Source organism: Mastigoproctus giganteus, chromosome 5 (assembly GCF_048544385.1).
Source record: "Mastigoproctus giganteus isolate SK-2022 chromosome 5, ASM4854438v1, whole genome shotgun sequence".
Lineage (NCBI taxonomy): Eukaryota > Metazoa > Arthropoda > Arachnida > Uropygi > Thelyphonidae > Mastigoproctus > Mastigoproctus giganteus.
The window spans coordinates 226391338-226411102 of NC_143579.1; the positions used below are offsets into that span (position 1 = coordinate 226391338).

General features: G+C 34.6%; 1 protein-coding gene across 1 annotated transcript in view; it reads left to right on the forward strand.

Annotated features, from left to right (window-relative positions):
- Positions 1-1410: 1410 nt before the first annotated feature.
- Positions 1411-19765, forward strand: part of eIF2Bgamma (eukaryotic translation initiation factor 2B subunit gamma) — a 64280-nt gene continuing 45925 nt past the window's right edge. Inside the window, exons 1-4 of the mRNA XM_090373766.1 lie at positions 1411-1562; positions 6693-6858; positions 7370-7475; positions 17968-18057. Coding sequence (XP_090229892.1) covers positions 1479-1562; positions 6693-6858; positions 7370-7475; positions 17968-18057 — 446 coding nt within the window. The 5' untranslated portion in view covers positions 1411-1478. The remainder of the gene's footprint in view (positions 1563-6692; positions 6859-7369; positions 7476-17967; positions 18058-19765) is intronic.

Consider the following 19765-nt stretch of genomic DNA (forward strand, 5'->3'; position numbering starts at 1 on the left):
ATAATCCTCCACAATTATTTTACAAAACTGTTTCTTTCCAATGGGTGTAGTTTTCTTCAATTACAACCCCACTTTCACCAGAAATAACTTTTTTGAGTAAGCCATGGCACTTTTTAAATTTGTCCAGCCAACCAGAACTGGCTTAGAATATTTTATGCCCCAGAAAAGATGCGTATTCCATAGCCTTTTCTTTTATTAATGGCTCTGATATCGACATGTTTTTATCTCGAATCAACTTCACCCACTTAAAAATGGCTTCATCTACATCTTCATACAGGCACAATTTTGCATGCTTCCAACTGGGTCCTGTTTCCTCAAACAGTTTGAGAATTGAAACATGGTTTTTCAGAATGGTTGATACACTACTGGCAGGGATACCAAATTTTAAAGCGATTTCTTTTTTTTTAGCACCTCGATCTACACTATTAAGGAAAATCACTCTCTCCTAATTCTCTAACAGGGTGCTTACAATAGAAAACAGGTTAACCAGAACCAATATCCATTGTCGAGACAAAGAACCAAATTCTTTAATTTTTGCCAATGATTGTGGACACGTAGATAGCAATTGATCAGCGCAACTTCTCAGTAGAGCAAATGCTTTACGGGCAACACTAAATGTCTATGTTGAATACAATGTGTTTTTTCTTTCTTTTAATTCAATCAGTGCCTTGAATATTTATAATGTACACCCCTCTAGCCAAACCAAGCTGTTCTGGGGGTGCCCACTGATATGAAAATAAAAAGATGTTAAATAATAAAAAATTGTGGAATGCTCTTAAGAATTAAACCCTTTAGCTATTAAAAGCTAAAGTGATTAATTCTTAATTCTTTTAGCTCTTAATTCGTGCTTTCTACAGCATCAGCTCTATTGCTAAAGGCCAGAGGTTTGAACAATGCGTACCCAAGTCTCTCAAAATCAGTTTGTTATATAGAAATTTTCTTTGTTATACGGAAACTATTTTCAATGTAATGACCAAGGGGAAATCAAAAAAGTTTGCTACATAGAAAAATTTGCTATATGGAAGTTCGTTAAAGAGAGGTCCGACTGTATATATATATTCAGTTTTTAATTTAGTATTTCTGTTTTCGTAATTTAGCTTTTGAATAAACCCACGAAATATATATTATAAATATTATCATTATTATTAAAATCCCCGAGCTTATGATCATTTTTTGTATAATCAGTTATTACTGAACAGTTGCTGTTATTACATATATATACGTGAAACATGAAATGATTTAATAAGTTATTATAATCATACGCTAATTTAAAATGTTTATGAGTTTACAATCTTTGAATTTTATATTATATCATTACGAGTGCTTCACTTTTAGAACAACTAGCATAAAATTATTAATTATAATTTTTTAATTCTAATTTTATTGCTTATTTTTTTGGATATTGTTTTCCAGAAGCCATTGTCATTGTGCCAGACACAGTTCCTAAAGTTGAAGAAATTTTTCAAGATAAAATAGATATGAAACTGGATGTAGTATTAATTTCTAGTAATGAAGATTGGGGAACTGCAGAAAGTCTTCGTTACATTAAAGATAAAATCAAAGTAAGTTGTATATATTTTTTAAGTACAGTAGGCCTCGATTTGGAGGAAGCGATTTCTGCTATTGCTGAAAGTCCATTAAATCGAATGTATTTTAAAATATATATTAATAACGAGCTTACAATGTACAGGATGTATTAAAATATTATAATGTACATTGAGTAATTTATATATGCCACTAAAACATCTGTTAAAAAAATAAAAATAAATTTGACAGGAACCAAACTGTATTTTAATTAAACACATCTAAAACTATACAATGTAACTAATGGAGTATTTCCACCACTTTTTTTTATAATTTTTTTCTTAAAGCTCACACAAAGTTGTTTTCAATGTGAACATTAGTTTTTTTCGTTTAAATCCATTTTAGTGGGAAAAAAATACTTTAAAATTCTTAAACTCTATTGAATAAAAAACATACAAAAAACATTAAAAAAAGATACACAATATTCAATATTGATATTAACTTAATTGAAAGAATCACAATTTTCAGAGTCAGAAACAACTGTCATTTGGAGGGAGAGGTGTTAATTCCTTTCTGGTAGAGGGTTCTGGTCCCTCAACTCCCTCAGTGTCTCAACTCCCTCAAAGTCCATTTCGGGTTCTACAACAACAACACCAGATGAAATTCTCTTCCCAAAAATCAGTTACCTGCAGGCTGAAGACAAACCCTCCTTTCTCAGTTTGAATTTGTCTCCTTTTTTTGTGTAGTCAGGGCAAGAGGATGGATTCCATCAGCACTGAGCTTACTCAATCCATTTAAAGCCTTAAACACCCGAATCAGATCTCCTTGCAGGTGCCTAGTCTCCAGGTGCTGCAGTTTGTAGAACTGAAGCTTTTCTTTGTAAGAGCATCCTTTTGTTCCCCTCACTAATCTCATTGCTCTTTTCTGCACCCATTCCAACAGATTCACATTCTTCCTAAAATGAGGTGTTCAGACCTGTATGAAGTAATCAAGATGTGGCCTAACCATTGCTTCTTGCCGTATACAACAGAATAATCACTTCTGTATCCCTGCTGGCAGAATTACTACATATAATTGACCTTTGAGCTGTCCTGGAAGCTTATCTGCATTGCCCAGAGAACTTGATACCTGACTGCAGAATTATTTTCCATTTTCTGCTAACCCTGAGTTGGTTTTTAGGAGCATTAGCAACTAAGGCCATATTGCTCCGGGGATATGCGGCGGTCATTCCCTGACCTTTCCGCATCCTCCATATTTGGTGGTCACGGGCCCGAACCCCAGTCTAATCAAGAAGCGTGTGCTACGCACTGTCGCTCCTGCCCACCTGGCTACGGAGCCATGTTCCTGAGTGTGGTACACAGTTTGTATATTAATCTGGGATTAGGCACTCATATGAAATACTTTGCAGTTGTCAATATTAAACTTCAGTTGCCACTTTTCAGCTTATCTGCCTAACTTTCCTAGATCTTGTTGCAGTAGAATATCCTGATTACTGTCATTAACCATTCTGCCAACCTTCATATCATCTGCAAATTTAGATATCAAATCTGACTTTATCAGTATCATTAATAAACACAGAAAAGAACAGTGGACCCAACAATTAGCTCTGTGGAGTTCAGTAGTAGTAGTAGTAGTAGCAGGCATTTGATGCATGAAAGCAAGTGTATGAGCTTATGCAGCATCAGCCAAAAAAAAAAAAAATCACACCATTCCCTCCAAATGCCTGTCCAGTTCCTCCTTAAATTTATTCAACCTATCAACTTCCACAACGACATATGGAAGTTTGTTCCAGCAATTAACCACCCGCTGGCTAAAGGCAAATTTCCGCACATCTAATCTACATCTGTCTTTTCTTAATTTGAATTTATGCCCCCTTAGGTTCGTAATCTGAGCAAGTGGAAGAATCCCATCAGAATTCAGCGTGCTCAACCCATTCAAGGCCTTATACACCTCAATCAGATCACCGCGCAGGTGCCTAGTCTCCAGCCACTGCAATTTGCAGCACTTAAGCCTCTCTTGGTAAGAGGATCCCTTCATTCCCCTCACCAATCTTGTTGCCCTTCTCTGTACACGCTCAAGCAAATCTACATCCTTCCTAAAATGAGGCCTCCAGACCTGTACGCAGTACTCAAGGCGTGGCATGATCATTGCCTTATACAGAGGGATAATCACCTCCTTTTCCCTGCTAGCAAAATTCCTATATAATAACATTATATAATAATAACATTAGTCCCCGAAGCACAGTGCCCATTTGTAACTGCTCTCTGTCTTCTCCCACTAAACCATCCCTGTATTGTTAGCAGTAACTTGCCCTTAATGCCATACTACTCCAGTTTGTATGGCAGTCTTTTATGTGCAACAGTATCAAAAGCTTTTCTGATCCAAGTATATGATGTCAAAATTATTTTTTGCATTCAGTTCCTTTGTTACTGCATCATTGTATCCAGTCAAACAAGATTGCCCTTTAACAAATTTATGCTGTTACTGTAGTATAACTGCTTTCCTGTATAGATATTTCTTCATTACTTCTTTAATCAGTGATGCCATTATTTTCTTTACTTCTGTTCCACTGGAACAGAAGTCAGGGTAATAGGTCTGTAATTACTCAACTTTTTGATCCTCCTTTGTGAATTGAGGATACATTTGCACCATCTCTAGTCCATAGGGACCTCCACTGAATGCAAGGATTCTTTCTTAATTATGGCTAAAAGTTTCCTTACCACCTCAGTTCCTTTTTGTTTTTGTTCAGAAGGTTTAGTTCAAAATGATTTACTTCAGTTTTGCTCACAATTAAACAAATTCCCTCAGCTTAATGTAAATTCTGCTCTGTGTTACTTAATTAGCGTATTCCACTGGACCTTAACAATATCTGTAATTCCTCAGAATGCTAATAATAAAACAACAACTCCAGTATCCCCTTGCCTTACTTTTAGAAAAAGAAGATAACCATACATGACATCAAAGGTTGCACACTACACAATATAATTAATTTGTTACTGGTAGCCACAATTCCAACTGCTTCCTTTCTCTAAGTTCAACTCTTTATATAGAGCTCAGGATTCCATTTTGCTTGCTCTTTAATCTCTGTTGCTCTTTAATGTCTCATGCATTTGGGTAGTTACGTACGTGAGCAACATATCATGAATATGTGATTCTCTCTAAAGGAGGATAGATAAAAAAATAGTTCCATTATAATTAAAGTTTCAAACAAGTGATAATGTTTACAGGGCTGAGTAAAATTTAACATAATGCTAAGTAAAGTTTAACCTAATATACTAACTTAATGCTAAGTACAGTACAGTATACATAATGCATTAATATTAAGTTAGCCAAATAAGTAACACTTCAACTGACAATTCAAAGTTGTAGGTTGTCTGTATTCTTTCCATGCTTTTTTTCAATTCTTTTTAAATTGTTTAAAACCGTGGTTTTAAACAATTTAAAAAGCATTACAGTAGATACAGTTGAATGTATAACATAACTGTCCAAATAGTTTCTCAATAGTGAAAAGCAATTAAAATACAAATATAACTGCTGTTTATTTGTGATTTGTAAAGTATAATGCAGGTAGCAAATGTTTGAATTTGAGAATGAACACTGCATTGATTAGCATTAAAATGTATATATATTTTTTTAATCTGCCATACACGGTTACAATATGCTAAAAATTTAACACGAGGTCAACTTTTAAAATAAGTAACGTTCAGTACAGATAAAATTAATTTGATATTGAAATCTTTTGACTATTATATTTGACTTTTGACTATTATATACCGTAGCCTTTGACAAATGGAAACATCTGAAGTCACTGGTCTTTGTTGCCCCTCCCCGTTTTTTTTTTCTTTTTTTATTTTGAATATTGTATTGGTATTTCTTCTCTAATTTGAACATAATTGCCTTTAACTTCATGGACATTATATTTAAATAACATACATGAAGTTTGACAGAACATCTTAGAATAAAGTATTTAATAAAGCCCATTATAAAATATATATCTTAAGTACATTCCTCCAGTGACAATCATAACAATTTACAGGTTTGCACAAGCTCACTGATCAGAAAAAAATGTGTGTGTATCAGATATAACAACCACTGTAGCCATCAAGTCTTAACTGGTGGGGGGGGGGGGGGAGAGAGAGAGAGAGAGAGAGAGAGAGAGAGAGAGAGAGAGAGAGAGAGAGAGAGAGAGAGCACAACATGCATGATAACTCTTGATATTATTAATTCATTGTTTCAAATATTAATACTTCTGAATGCATTAATTACATTAAAATATAGTTTATTTTGTCTTTCACAATTGCTTTCTTGAGGTATATCATATTAATGACCTAGATACCGAAACAAAGATAAACTTTAACTCCCCCCCCACACACACACACACATGCATACCCATCACAGTCCCAGAAAAACACTACCACCCTCACAGGTAGCACAGTGGTTATAATCATTGTCCTTCCACACTGGGTGGAAAAGGCCTGAATTTGAATTCTGTTAAATGACATGAGGAATTTTGCTGTGCATGTTGGATTTAGGTCACTGTTACATGGTTTTTTCTCTCCTGGGAATGCTCAGTTTTTGTCTACCAAACTGACTGAAGAACACATGCACTTAATACACAGAAAAATTGTAATTACTGTAAATATATGCTCCCAGGGAGATCTTACTGATTGTCTCTCATGACAGACAATCAGTAAGATCTAGTACAATTTCATTATTTTAGATGCAGAGAATATAAATATTTGAAACATAAATTATCTGAATTTCTTATGATATTTAGAATAAAGAATTTGTGGTTGCCACAATTTTTTCAGCATTAGTTCTGTATTATGAGGGCATTCTGTATTTAAATGTTTTCTTTTATAAGTCTGTTAATTGAAGTGGTTTGTAGAAAATGATTTCAATCTTATGGCTGAGATAGGAAGAATTAATGTGAGATTAATTTAGAACAAAAACTTTTGTTTTAAATTAATCTAACTCATTTAAATTTTTTAATTATTTTTATTTAATGAAAAATTAAATTGTAAAATGAGATAACTTTGTGCAAAATGAATATTATGTGCATATTTCAGATTTTAATTTATCAGTTATGCGAGTACTTTTTGATATTTTTAGTAAGTTTGAATTACTGCTTATGCCAAACACTCCACTAATTTATTTTTGAATTACAGACTGATATTGTCGTAGTGAGTTGTGACCTTATCACAGATTTTAATCTTTACGAATTGACCAATCTTTATCGTATTCATGATGCTAGTCTCGCTATGCTGTTGTTTCCTGTACCATCATCATTAAAGGATGCCCCTATTCCAGGAGTCAAGACTAAACACAGACAAGGTAAATTCAACCCTCCCCCATTAGCATATTGCCTTTAAGTTATATGTATAATGCTTGCTAAATAAGGGAAACCAAAGCAGATGATACTAAGTTATACTACAAAACTTACAAACACAGAAATAGACATTGTTTTATTTGAATTGTTCCTTATGAACTAAAATACACCATATTGTGGTGTGTACCCTCAGCATTTCTGAAAGTTCTCTATTTGTGAACTTACTATAAATATTAGTAAAGAGTGGGTGGCAGTTTTTTTGTGTATTTTATCATTTTATGAAAAACACGAAAAAAGAATAAGGGTATTTCTTTGAGGGGAAGATGTTATCATGGATGCTAGATTTGAACTCTGTTTACACAAATTAATAAACCTTTATAGGCCTGCATAGTTAGAAATTCATCACTTTTCTATTTAAAGTGCATTAGTAATCGTGAAGTTTATTATTTATTGTATCAGTGTTATTGATTTAATGTAATCAGATATTTCAGAAAATACTACTTTTCTTTTATTTAGAAAAAGATATTATAGGAATGGATAAAAGTTCAGGAAGGCTTATTATGGTAAATTCAGAAGCAGACTTTGAAGAAACAGTACCATTTAAAACATCTGTATTAAAGAGGTACTTTATTTTTAAATTTCAATATATCACAGTCATAAATGGTTTTGTAATGTATACTAATTAAAAACTAATTTTTAGTTGTAAAGTGAGACTTACTTATTTGTTAAATAGATAAAGAGCCAAAGCTTCAGTTTATAAAAATAATTTTTAAATAAATAAATGAAGTTGAAATAAAATGAGTAAAAGTCTGTGGTCAATATTACCAGTTAGACCGAAAAGATTATATGATCATTATAATATGAAAAGGGAAGATGAAACATTATAACAGAAACATTATGTTTCAGTTATAGCAGTAACATTGATTTGATTATGCATCCTACACTCCCATATAAACATAAAATGGTGCTAGTGGCAGGGAGAGGTAGTCAAAAGTTTAATAGTCAGAATTTGCATCATATATTAGTGAATTTGGAAAATGGATTTATTTTAAATTTCTTTAGATCTCGTAGATCTTTATTAAGTGGGACTGATGATGATTGTTTGTGGCATAGTCATCCATAAAAATGGCAGTATCTTCACTAATTAGAAGCTTTTCTACATTATTCCATTAGTGTTTGTATTTGGATGTTTTGTGTGTTTCATATCAGTGGAAAGTTCACTCAGTAGCATGAGTATACAAGAAAGATATATATACTTGTATTAGTTTTTGTGATAATTATAATAGATTTATTGGTTTTATTGAATTTTAAATGAATCAAAAATATATTTTTCACTATACCTTAGTGACTTCACTTATTTCAATGAATCATATTTAATAGGAGCATCTTGCTTTTGAGTTAAAAAGCTTGACTTAGTTTTTTAATTTAATATTCTTAAGAAATTAATTATTATGAATCAACAGGGCTTACCTTTGTTTTTGATATAGGAAGCTTCTTTTCCAACTCTCCTTGTCCAACTCACTACTAATTCATGGGGAAGGTGATATCAAATTGCAAGACATTGTCATAAAGTTAGATTTTGGAGGTCTAAACTGGCTAATAATTAAGAATCGATTTTTTCTTTTTGGTGCTGTGGCCGGAATTTGAGTTAAATTTAGGGGTCTAATAATTGGATCGGGCGCCTCCGTAGCCAGGTGGGAAGGAGCAGCAGTGCGTAGCACATGCTTCTTGATTAGACTCTGGGTTCGAGCCCATCACCACCAAATACGGAGGATGCGGAAAGGTCAGGGAATGACCACCGCATATCCCGGAGCAATATGGCCTTAGTTGCTAATGCTCCAAACAAACAAACAACAAACAACAATAATTGGATATGGGGTGGGGGGTGGGGGTTATTCTCTACATTCCTTAAGTCGGACTAGAACTTTTCGGGGTGTCATGTTCACAGGAAGAGAGCTACTCACAATTAATCCGAAACTTTTGTCTTATGTTGTAGTGTTAGTTCTTTGTTAGAAAGGTGACTTTTGTCTTATGTTGTAGTGTTAGTTCTTTGTTAGAAAGAACTAACACTACAACATAAGACAAAAGTTTCGGATTAATTGTGAGTAGCTCTCTTCCTGTGAACATGACACCCCGAAAAGTTCTAGTCCGACTTAAGGAATGTAGAGAATAACCCCCACCCCCCACCCCATATCCAATTATTAGACCCCTAAATTTAACTCAAATTCCGGCCACAGCACCAAAAAGAAAAAATCGATTCTTAATTATTAGCCAGTTTAGACCTCCAAAATCTAATTTTATGACAATGTCTTGCAAAATTGATATCACCTTCCCCATGAATTAGTAGTGAGTTGGACAAGGAGAGTTGGAAAAGAAGCTTCCTATATCAAAAACAAAGGTAAGCCCTGTTGATTCATAATAATATAATAGAATATAGGAAATATCGAGCACTTAATAGCTCTCTAGTATCAAATCTATTAAGAAATTAATGTATGGGTTTTTTTGGATAATCACCTCAAGTTTTATGACTTTACCAATATATCTCAAACACCAATGCTTCTGATATTTAGACAAAACACACCTCCAGTTCCACTTAGTTTAATGCATTTAAATAAGATGAAGTGGGAGAAAAGAAATGAAATGTGCTTGATGCTATTGCTGTAGCAGAGTACATAAGTACACACACTTTTGAGTGACTACTAAATATGTTTCTGTTTTTTGTTCTCTCTCTATCGTTGTTATTTATTGTTATTTGGTTTTTTTTTTTTTTTTAGGAGCATTAGCAACTAAGGCCATATTGCTCCGGGATATGCGGTGGTCATTCCCTAACCTTTCCGCATCCTCCGTATTTGGTGGTGACGGGCTCGAACCCCGGTCTAATCAAGAAGCGTGTGCTACGCACTGCTGCTCCTTCCCACCTGGCTACGGAGTCACCAGTCTCTCTCTATCCCCCTCCCTCCTGTGACCTTTCTTTTCAGACCATATGGTTATTCTGAAGTATAAATGAAAATTTTATTATTTTTTTTGAAACACAAGCACTTTGTTTTAGTTTGGTATGGAAGTAGCGTTGGGCACAAGAGCCTAACAGCCACAAAAATAGCCTAAGGGGTGATTTGTCACAGACAGAATTATCAGCACACTGCCATAATACAAACCACAAACCACAAATTAATAATGTCAAAATTATTATGATTACACACTCTGATCTACATTTAAGATGCTTTGAATCATTAGTTATTGCCTGGTATAGGAAGTGGTATCACACTTCCTATACCATGCAATAACTTTTAAATTAAAAGTGCAAAATGAATATACGAAAGGTTAGATTACCAACAGAATTTTCAAAGAGCTAGAATTTGAAATACGTTACTTGCAACCCCGAAAGCTGCATAATTACATTTATCCAAGGCTATTCTCCACACTTCTTTTGGTCAATTAAACTATTCTCTTCTAAGCTTTATTTCACAATCAGCATGAGGATGAAGATTTGAAAGTTCCTCATTACAACTTCTCACTTTGTGCTAATGAATGAAATGGCCTGCTAAGGAAACAACAGTCCTCCACCTAAAGGTGAACCTTTGTGTTGGTTGGTTGTTTTGGTGTTTATTGGCACATTGACAACGGAGATCATAGGGCACTAGTTCATTTGTTATAGTATGTTCGATCGTAAGAAGGTTAAATATTTCTGTGGTATTATATTATTATTTACAGTAAATGGTATACGTTGATTGTTTGTATGAATCTAAAAATATCTGATACATGTTCCTTGTCACCTAAAAGATCTTTAAGGGTGATGTTTTGGTTTCCTTTATATAACGATGAAAAAATTTGTTGTCAATCATTTTCATATGTTGGGCATTCTATAAGTATTTGTTTAACTGTTTGGATAGTATTGCATACTTGGCATCTTGGGGGTTCTTTTGCACGTAATAGATAACCATTTGCATATTGCATTCTATGTGCTGCATGCAGTTGTTGAAAGTTGATGTCTGGTAAAGTATTTTTATTTTAGTTTTGTGTGAAGAGTTCATAAGCTGTGGGATGGTTTATCTTTGGGTGGAATTATATGTCCTCCTAGATTTGCAACATTATCTATTTTGAGGTCATGTGTTATCTGTAACTCTTGTAGTCTGATGCCTAGAGGCTGGTTTGCTCTTTTGCAGTTCCTATATATGTTTTCCCATTTTGGTGAGAATAAAGTTGTCCAAGTCGGATGTTCTCTTATGGGTCTTATCCTGTAAGCATACAGCAGTGCCAATTGTCTCCTCAGGAACAGTGGTGGTTCATTAGCCTGAACCACCACTATAGAGACTGTATGTAGGGGATGTGCGGAAAGCTCTTGTTGCTATTCGTATAGCACTATGGTGAATCAGATCTAACCATTTGAGGGTGCTCTTTTTTGCCGATGCATAAACTGGTGCCCCATAATCTATTTTTGACCTTACTAGTGCTTTGTACAGGTTGAGCAGGGTATAACGGTCTGACCTTCAAGATGCTGTTGTTAAGACTTTTAAGAATATTAAGTTGTTTCATACATTTTATTCATAGTTGTTTTATATGTTCTACAAAGGTCAACTTGTTGTCTAGAATGAGTCCAAGAAATTTTACACTTTATTTAACTGGTATTATGTTTCGTTTTCTACAGAAATGTATGCAGAAACCTTTGGGGAATGGATTTCAGTCTGGCATATAGCTGAGTGGTCAAGCACAAGCATACAAAAGTGCACATGCTTTGAATGACTGTGGATACTACAGTTAAAAGTTCAAGCTCATGTGATTGCTAAATATGGTATAATGTTCTTGTATTCTCTATCTTGTGAACTCCTCTGACCTTATGTGAACATCCTGGAGTATAAACAGGAAATTTATTTATTTATTTTATTTCATTTCTTTTCTCCCAATTCATCTTGCTTAATGCATTAAAAGAAGCAGAATTGGAGGTAAGTGCCTAAATATTGGAAACACTGGCTTTTTGAGATAGATAATTTCTTAAGAAAATTTTGAAATTTTATTTCCTCTTTTATGCTTATGATTATTGTAATTAGTATACAGGGTGTTTCAGTTAAACGTTTCAGAACTTCTAAGAGGGGTAGGTTACATCCTGACAACTCGAAATCATATAGCAATGTGGGGTCGGAAATGCTTTCCTGAAGCGGTGTTGTACACAGAAGCACCATAAAGAAAAGAGACCGTAAGTGAGAAATCGTTTTAATTATACATGAAAAGAAGCAAAAGGTACATGGATTAAAGTAAGTGTTCGAAGTTTCTTCCACGGGCTACAATGCACGCCTCACATCTCCGACGCATGGACATCCGAACATTCTGGAATACTCCAGGCGAATTTCGAATTTCTTCGGCAGCTACTGCGATTCTTGCAACCAGCTCCTCAGCACTGTCAACAGGGGTGTCATAAACTAGCGATTTCATATGACCCCAGAAATAAAAATCAAGACATGATAGGTCGGGTGACCGAGCAGGCCAACGCACGGGACCACCACGTCCGATCCACTGTCGACCAAATGTGACATCCAGGTAGTTACGAACATCTCCGCTATAATGGGCAGGGGCTCCATCGTGTTGGAACCACATTGTCTGTTGCGTCGATGCAGAAATCTGTTCATCTCTCAAAAGTTGTGGCAATACTTGCTGCAGAAAGATCAAGTAGATAGGTCCAGTTAGACGACACGGTAACAGGTAAGGTCCGATGAGGTGATCTCCCATAATACCGGCCCATACATTGACCGAAAATCGAATCTGTGCTGCACGACGTCGGGCATGCGGGTTCTCGACCGCCCAGATATGGTCGTTATGCGTGTTGAAAATTCCTTCCCTTGTGAAGGATGCCTCATCGGAAAACAACACTTCAGCACGAAAAAGGGGATTTGTAGCACATTTTCCAAGGTACCACTGTGTGAAAGCAATACGAGGTGCATAATCCTCCGGTTGCTGTGTCTGGACACGCTGCACGTGAAACGGATGCATGTCTTGTTCTCGGAGAATCCTCCAGACGCTGCAATGGGAAACCCCGACTGCGTTTGCTAGACTTCGTGTACTCGTTCTTGGATTCCCCTGTACATGCTGCAGCACATTCTGTTCGACGGCTGGAGTCCGTGCTGTTCTTACCCTGTCCCTGTCAGCTCTTTCAAATGAACCTCTCTCAGCTAACCTCTGGTGCAGTCTTGCAAAGAAATTATGACTGGGAATACGCCTCGTCGGATATCGTTCCGCGTACAAACGCTGTGCGGCTGGCCCACTACAATTTGCAGCCCCGTACGCCAAATGCATATCGGCTAACTCTGCGTTCGTGTAATCATCCATCCTACTAACTTGGCGTTCTTGTTCAAGAAATTCGAAATTCGCCTGGAGTATTCCAGAATGTTCGGATGTCCATGCGTCGGAGATGTGAGGCGTGCATTGTAGCCCGTGGAAGAAACTTCGAACACTTACTTTAATCCATGTACCTTTTGCTTCTTTTCATGTATTATTAAAACGATTTCTCACTTACGGTCTCTTTTCTTTATGGTGCTTTTGTGTACAACACCGCTTCAGGAAAGCATTTCCGACCCCACATTGCTATATGATTTCGAGTTGTCAGGATGTACCCTACCCCTCTTAGAAGTTCTGAAACGTTTAACTGAAACACCCTGTATATACAGAATACTCTCATTGTTAATAATTTACATTGAAATATAATTATTACATTTATTATTACTAGTCACAGGCTGGTGCAATCCATCATCTCCATATAGTTCATTATTCCACTGGTATACTAGCGAGATTCTTCAAAAATCTTTGATACATGAGCAGTTACATTATGCCTGTTTTCTTTATTATCATTGAGTTTTATCATTTCTACAGTGTGTTTTTGTTGTAATTGTTGGACAGGCTAAAAGGCTTTAATATAGTATTATACTTACTATTATTTTTTTTATGAATGCTTTATTTTGATATTCTAATTTCCTTGGGCTGCTATTCCTTATTGGAATGAAGACCATTGTAATTGAGTGTGTTTTGTGTTTGTACATGGTCAGTTTTGGTCAATTAATCACACCATTTCAAATCTATATAGCTTTTAGCATATACTACATATGATGGACTCTCAAGTCTTATTAACTTTTTCAGGAGTATGTCTTTAGATCTACATTTTTCATGTGGGCTCTGGGAGTGTACTTGTGATCTTCATTTTGAAGGTTGCTTCAATGTGTGTTTAATGCATGAATTAATGGATTAAATTTATGAATTATTTAAAAATTTTTTCAGTTCATGCTACCTTCTCTTATCTGCATTTCCAACTAATTGTAGACAGTTTTATAATAGATGGCAGCACAAAAATAACTTTGAAAATTGGAGGAGGTGGCATTTGCACTTGTTGACCTCAGTTGTCTGATTGGGGTGACTTAGAAAAGCTGAAATTGAAGAATTTCTCTGGAATTCGGATCCAGAAGCTGATAAAATGAATATTCATAAGTAGATGTAGAGGATATTAATATTGCAGTAATAAAAAAAAAGTAACAGTAGGTTTTATTTACAAAATTTTTTAAACTTTTTTTTAAAATTTTTTATGAATTTTTTAAAATTCTGATTTGATTTTTGACAACAATTTTACTGTAGTGTTAGGCTAAAGTCAAAATAAGAACAAATGAATATTTTTAACCAATTTATGTACAAAGATTTCATTTTTATAAAATTTCAAAATTCTGTGAAAAAACACTCCAAGGGCCTGCTGCTATACTTCATAAGGGGCTTAACCGCATTTGGCAAACTCGCTCGTGTAAAGGTTAAATTGAAGAATCATAATAAAGTTTATTTTCTTGTGCACAAGTCAGTGCATGGTGTGATATTCTTGTGAATCCATACAAGCTTTTTCATTTACTACTCAGCACCTTTGCATCACTTTGCAGGAATGGATTGGGTATAATGTTTTGAACACTTTCCCTTATTTTGTTATCCCAAAGGGAAAAAATTACACAAGTTAATATCAGGTCTACTTGACTAACAGACATTGACACTTATGAATACAGTTCAAGGTGAGTTAATACAGTTCACTCATGAAATTTTGCAAACATAAACATAACATTGTGTATTTTGCGTGTAGGTTATAGTAGAACAGGCATTATTATTAATGCTTCTTAGGTGCTGCTATCATGTCTTCTTTATGCATGGGAAAAGTGTTTTTCACACCTTCAGGTAACTTGCAGAGATTACACAATTGTTGAAGTAGTATTGATTGATTATTCCTTGCTTTGAGAATACAAACCACACCAAGACTTTCTCAGGATGTAGAGGTAATTTTAGGATTTTCCATAGTCCAAAATCTGATTGGACACTTAAATTCTAAAAAATAACACTCTACAATTATCACTTTCTCCTTAGGCATCAATGATTGTTCACCATGTCTAAGTGAATAACATGTGTTATTGCCACCTCTAAATAAATAAAAAAACTAGATTGAAGTTGTACGGCCACTCCTCGGCTTACATAACACTCAACTTTACGTAAGTTTTTGCTGGCCAATGCAAACTTAAAAAATCGTGAAAATGTATTTTGCATCCCATAGGAATAAATGGAGGTACAGGCGGGCCTCGATTAACGTGATTAATTCGTCCCGCGAGCGCATCGCGCAAAACGGAAACACATTAATCGAATATCATACATAACCAATAGGAAAAATTATAATTGGTCCTTGACCTTCTGGAATGTCCATAAAGGATTTTAAAAATATCTTTTAAATAACTTTAACTGTATATAATGTAAAAGATAATGAAAATAATTATGGAATTAAATGTTTATTGCATAAAACAGCGGTTCTTAAACTGTGTGCTGCGGAATATTTTAAATTTTTGAGGGAAACACAGCGATACTTGACATCTGTCAGACACCGCGCGAACTACTAGCTCGAGGTAGTTCACAGTTGCAGCATTTCTTATTAAGTTGTTTGGACCTAACTACTAAACGAAACTGTTAGGTATTTCTTTTGGTCTGTGTGCGCCTTGAAAAAATTACTGAGACATTGAAGGCGCCATGAACCGAGAAACTTTGGGAACCTCTGACATAAAATACACAATGAAGAAATTACTGTTGCGGAAATATTTGAACAGTGTTGACTTTCTCTTTTCATCAATCAATTTCCAATAGCCAGCAACAATCTTCTCTGGGCCCCTGGCGAAATAAATATCGCAGAGAACATCAAACCTTTTGTTTGAGGTTCTATGCGATACGAAAGATTTCATCTAATTCTTTTACCGTTATCTCCTTCGCGGTAACATTTTCATCTGGCTCATTTAAAAATTTGAATTTTTAAATGCAAGTCTGCATTGACTTTATTAGCAGGAGACAAACACGTCTTCTTCCGATGGTTGATGGAACACACCGAGGCGGGCAGCAGGCAAACGTTTGTTTATTGACCGTACGACTCGCAGTAAGCTTAACGCGCAATTCAAATCTTTTTCAACTATCGCATAAAAAAAAAAAAAAAATCGCATTAACTGGAAATTTGCATCATGTAAAGTGAAAAGTGGTATCATTTTTCAAATAGCGTTAACTGAATATCGCATTATGCGAGGCCTAGCTGTAAAATATCATAATGTGAACCCAATAACACATTTTTTTTTTTTTTTGGTAATTCATTCCAAGACCTTGGAAGTTGAAATTTTCGCTATATAACTAGCTATTTATCTTTGTAAAAGGTCATTTTTATAATGTAAATTGCACTATACTTTCATCTCAAATGTTCCATTATAAGAATCAATTTTGAACGCCTTTGTGATATTTTTCTAAAACACATTTCTGGAGATCACTACCAATAAAAACAATTTGCACTTTCCAGTTTATTGGGCTTTTCTGTTAGCACAATGTATTATAAATGGGTAGTAAACTTGATCTTATTGCATTTGCGATAATACCGATAACTGGAATTCTGTGGGTTTTTACGTTATAGTATTATAGTGAAATGAGTTCCCCTTCACTGAAATCTTCAATCATATAAAAAAACAAATAAATTTTCAGAATCTTCTCTTCATTCCTATTTACTTATTACAATGGTTAAGGGAAGGGACCAACGGGAAGTGCTAGGAAATGAAACAAAATTGATTTAGAAACAGAAATGAAGATGATTAATTAAGAAGTACAAAGTTTGTCATCTATTGCACGGAATTAGGTCTTGCTGCTTCAATAGTGAATACTATTGGACAGTGCATGTATAAAAGAACGTATTAAAGGATCAACGCATTTAAGATCACAAAGTGATCACAAAACGGCATTCAGGTGCTATATCAAAGGTGAAAAGTTATTAATAATATGGATGGAAAATCAGATTTAGAAGCAAGTGCCCCTGAGTCCAGTGGCTATTCAAGCAAAAACAAGAAGTATTTATGAAGATATTAAGAATAAGTGTGTTGGAAAAAACCTCTTCTAAATATCCACAGTCCTCAACTTCCGCAGCGGTGTGCCTATCAGCTGGAGAGTTAATTCTGGCAACAATGCTCGAAAGGTAAAACTTGCTGACGTTATGCTTGTCTCCTCTCTCTTTTTGTAATTTTATAATTTTGAAAGTTTTGTAATTTTGTATACTTTTGTAATTTTTCCTACGCATGAGATAAAAAAATTGAATAAATAATTCTATTTACATGTTCGTCGAACATTTCTTTTTTGCTTCAATCAAATTTGTGAGTGCTACATAAGCATTTATGGAAATTCCGACTTATGTAGAATTCCGCGGAAGGCAATCCTTGCATAAGTCGGGGAGTGGCTGTATTTGTAATTTGAAGTTTTTTTTTTTTTTAAATCGAAAATTTGAAGTTTGTAAACTAGATTGAAGTTGTATTTGTAAATTTGTAAATTGTCATGACAATTTTATTAATTATATGAACTGCATGAAATATATCTGCAAAGAGTGATATACAGGTGAATTACAATTGTATGTATTTTATACTACTACACTTAAATTAAAATTTTTTTGGAAAAGCTGTCATTGTATGTAAAATATGTACAATGGAAGCTTTTGTACTATAAGAATAATTATATTTTACAATGGTGATTAATTCTGAAACTTTATTTTGTTTTATAAATGAAAATGGAAGAAAAAATTTTATTAAAGCTAAATTTTTATGTTATAGATATCCAGTGATACAAGTATGTAACAATCTTGTGGATGCTCACTTGTATATAATGAAGAAGGGATTGGTGACCTATTTAGCAGCTGAAGAGTATGTATATAATTTTGTGAAAAATTGCTCAATAAAAATTATGTAGTATTTTGCAGTTTTTCTTGATGCATTAAGACTTCAGTTATTTGCTATTAAAAAGTTTAACATTTTCACTTTGATTTTCTGCTTCATTGTTTTAGAATTAATTCCTAGTTTCAGTGACATATTTTAACTCATTAAGGATTGCATTACAAGTCATATAAGTAATAGGTTGATAGGCAGGCAGCTTATAACAGTTTTCATATTCTAGTGCATATATGAGGTGTGGCAATAAAGTTTCTGGACTGGTGCTGTTGCTATCATGTTTGATGAGTTTGAAAAATGAACAGACATTGTATATTGTAGTTCAGACTTCCTCCAACAGATAGTGGTACAGAGATTGTCCAGTAGGCTGACAGTTGCAAGTAACAACCAGTTTTGTTAGTAGTGTTAACATTCTGTGTCATGATTTTGCAATGGAGCAATGAGCGAATATCAAATTTTGCTTTAAAGTGGGAAAATCTTCAACAGAAACTATGAAATGTTAAAAGCTCATTAAGTTTTTAACATTTCATACGTTTTATGGTGTTGAAATGTTAAGTTGTACCAGTTTGTTTGAATGATATAAGCTGTTCAGAGATGGATGTGAGTATCTTCACAATGACCCAAGAAGTGTGCACTGTCAACCTCTTGAAATGAGGATAGAGTTGCAAAAGTTTAGGAGATTGTGGCAAGAGATTGTCATTTGACCCTCAAAATGATGGCTGATGAGTTGGATATGAAGGAGACAATCCATCAAATTCTGCATGAAGGTTTAGGGAAAAGGAAGGTCTGTGCAAAATTTGTATCTTCCAGAACATGCAGTGGACTTTAAAATCATTACCAAGGCCTAAAAAATTTTGTTTACAGATGTAGACAAAAGGATCAAGATGATGCTGATCATGATTTTTGACAAACAGGGTGTGATTCATAAAGAATTTGTACCTAAAGGGGAGAGAGTCAGTGGTGCATTCTATGTAGGGGTGCTTCAAAGGCTATTGAAGTGTATTTCCCAGGTGAGGTTGCAATTTCAAGAGAACGGTAGCTGGTTCTCAATCCATGACAATGCTCCCAGGTATTTCTCATGTGTCGTGAAGACATTTCCGATGACACATGACATTTTACAGATCTCCCATCCACTCTACTCTCCCAATCTGGCACCAGAGGACTTCTTCCTCTTTCCCAAGGAGAAAACTGCCCTCAAAGGAAAGAGATTTCAGGATTTTGAGGACATAAAAATGTAACTTCTGAACTGAACATCATCTCTTTGGATGCCTTCACTGACTCTTTTTGGAAACTTTTAGAATGGTGTATTAAGGGCATTCAACCAGGTGGTGATTGCTTTGAATAAAAATAAAACCATTTTTCAGCTCCTTCACTTTGTGTTCTTTTTATTACACTAGTCCAGGAACTTTATTGCCACACCTTGTATCTGACTTTGTAAGATCTACACTTGTGATACCATAAGAGAAAAATTATGTGCTTGATTGATTGCCCTTATTTGTTTGCCATTTTTAGTTCAGGTTTGTTATCTGAGATCAACTCCAGTGACTAAATTAAAATATCTTCCTGCTCGTTCACAATATGTTTAAATATTTAGTTAATAAAAGTGTTGTATTTATTCACTGTGGGTGATATTGTCTTACTTACAGACATTAAAATGTGCCGTGGTAATTGAGTATTCTAAATT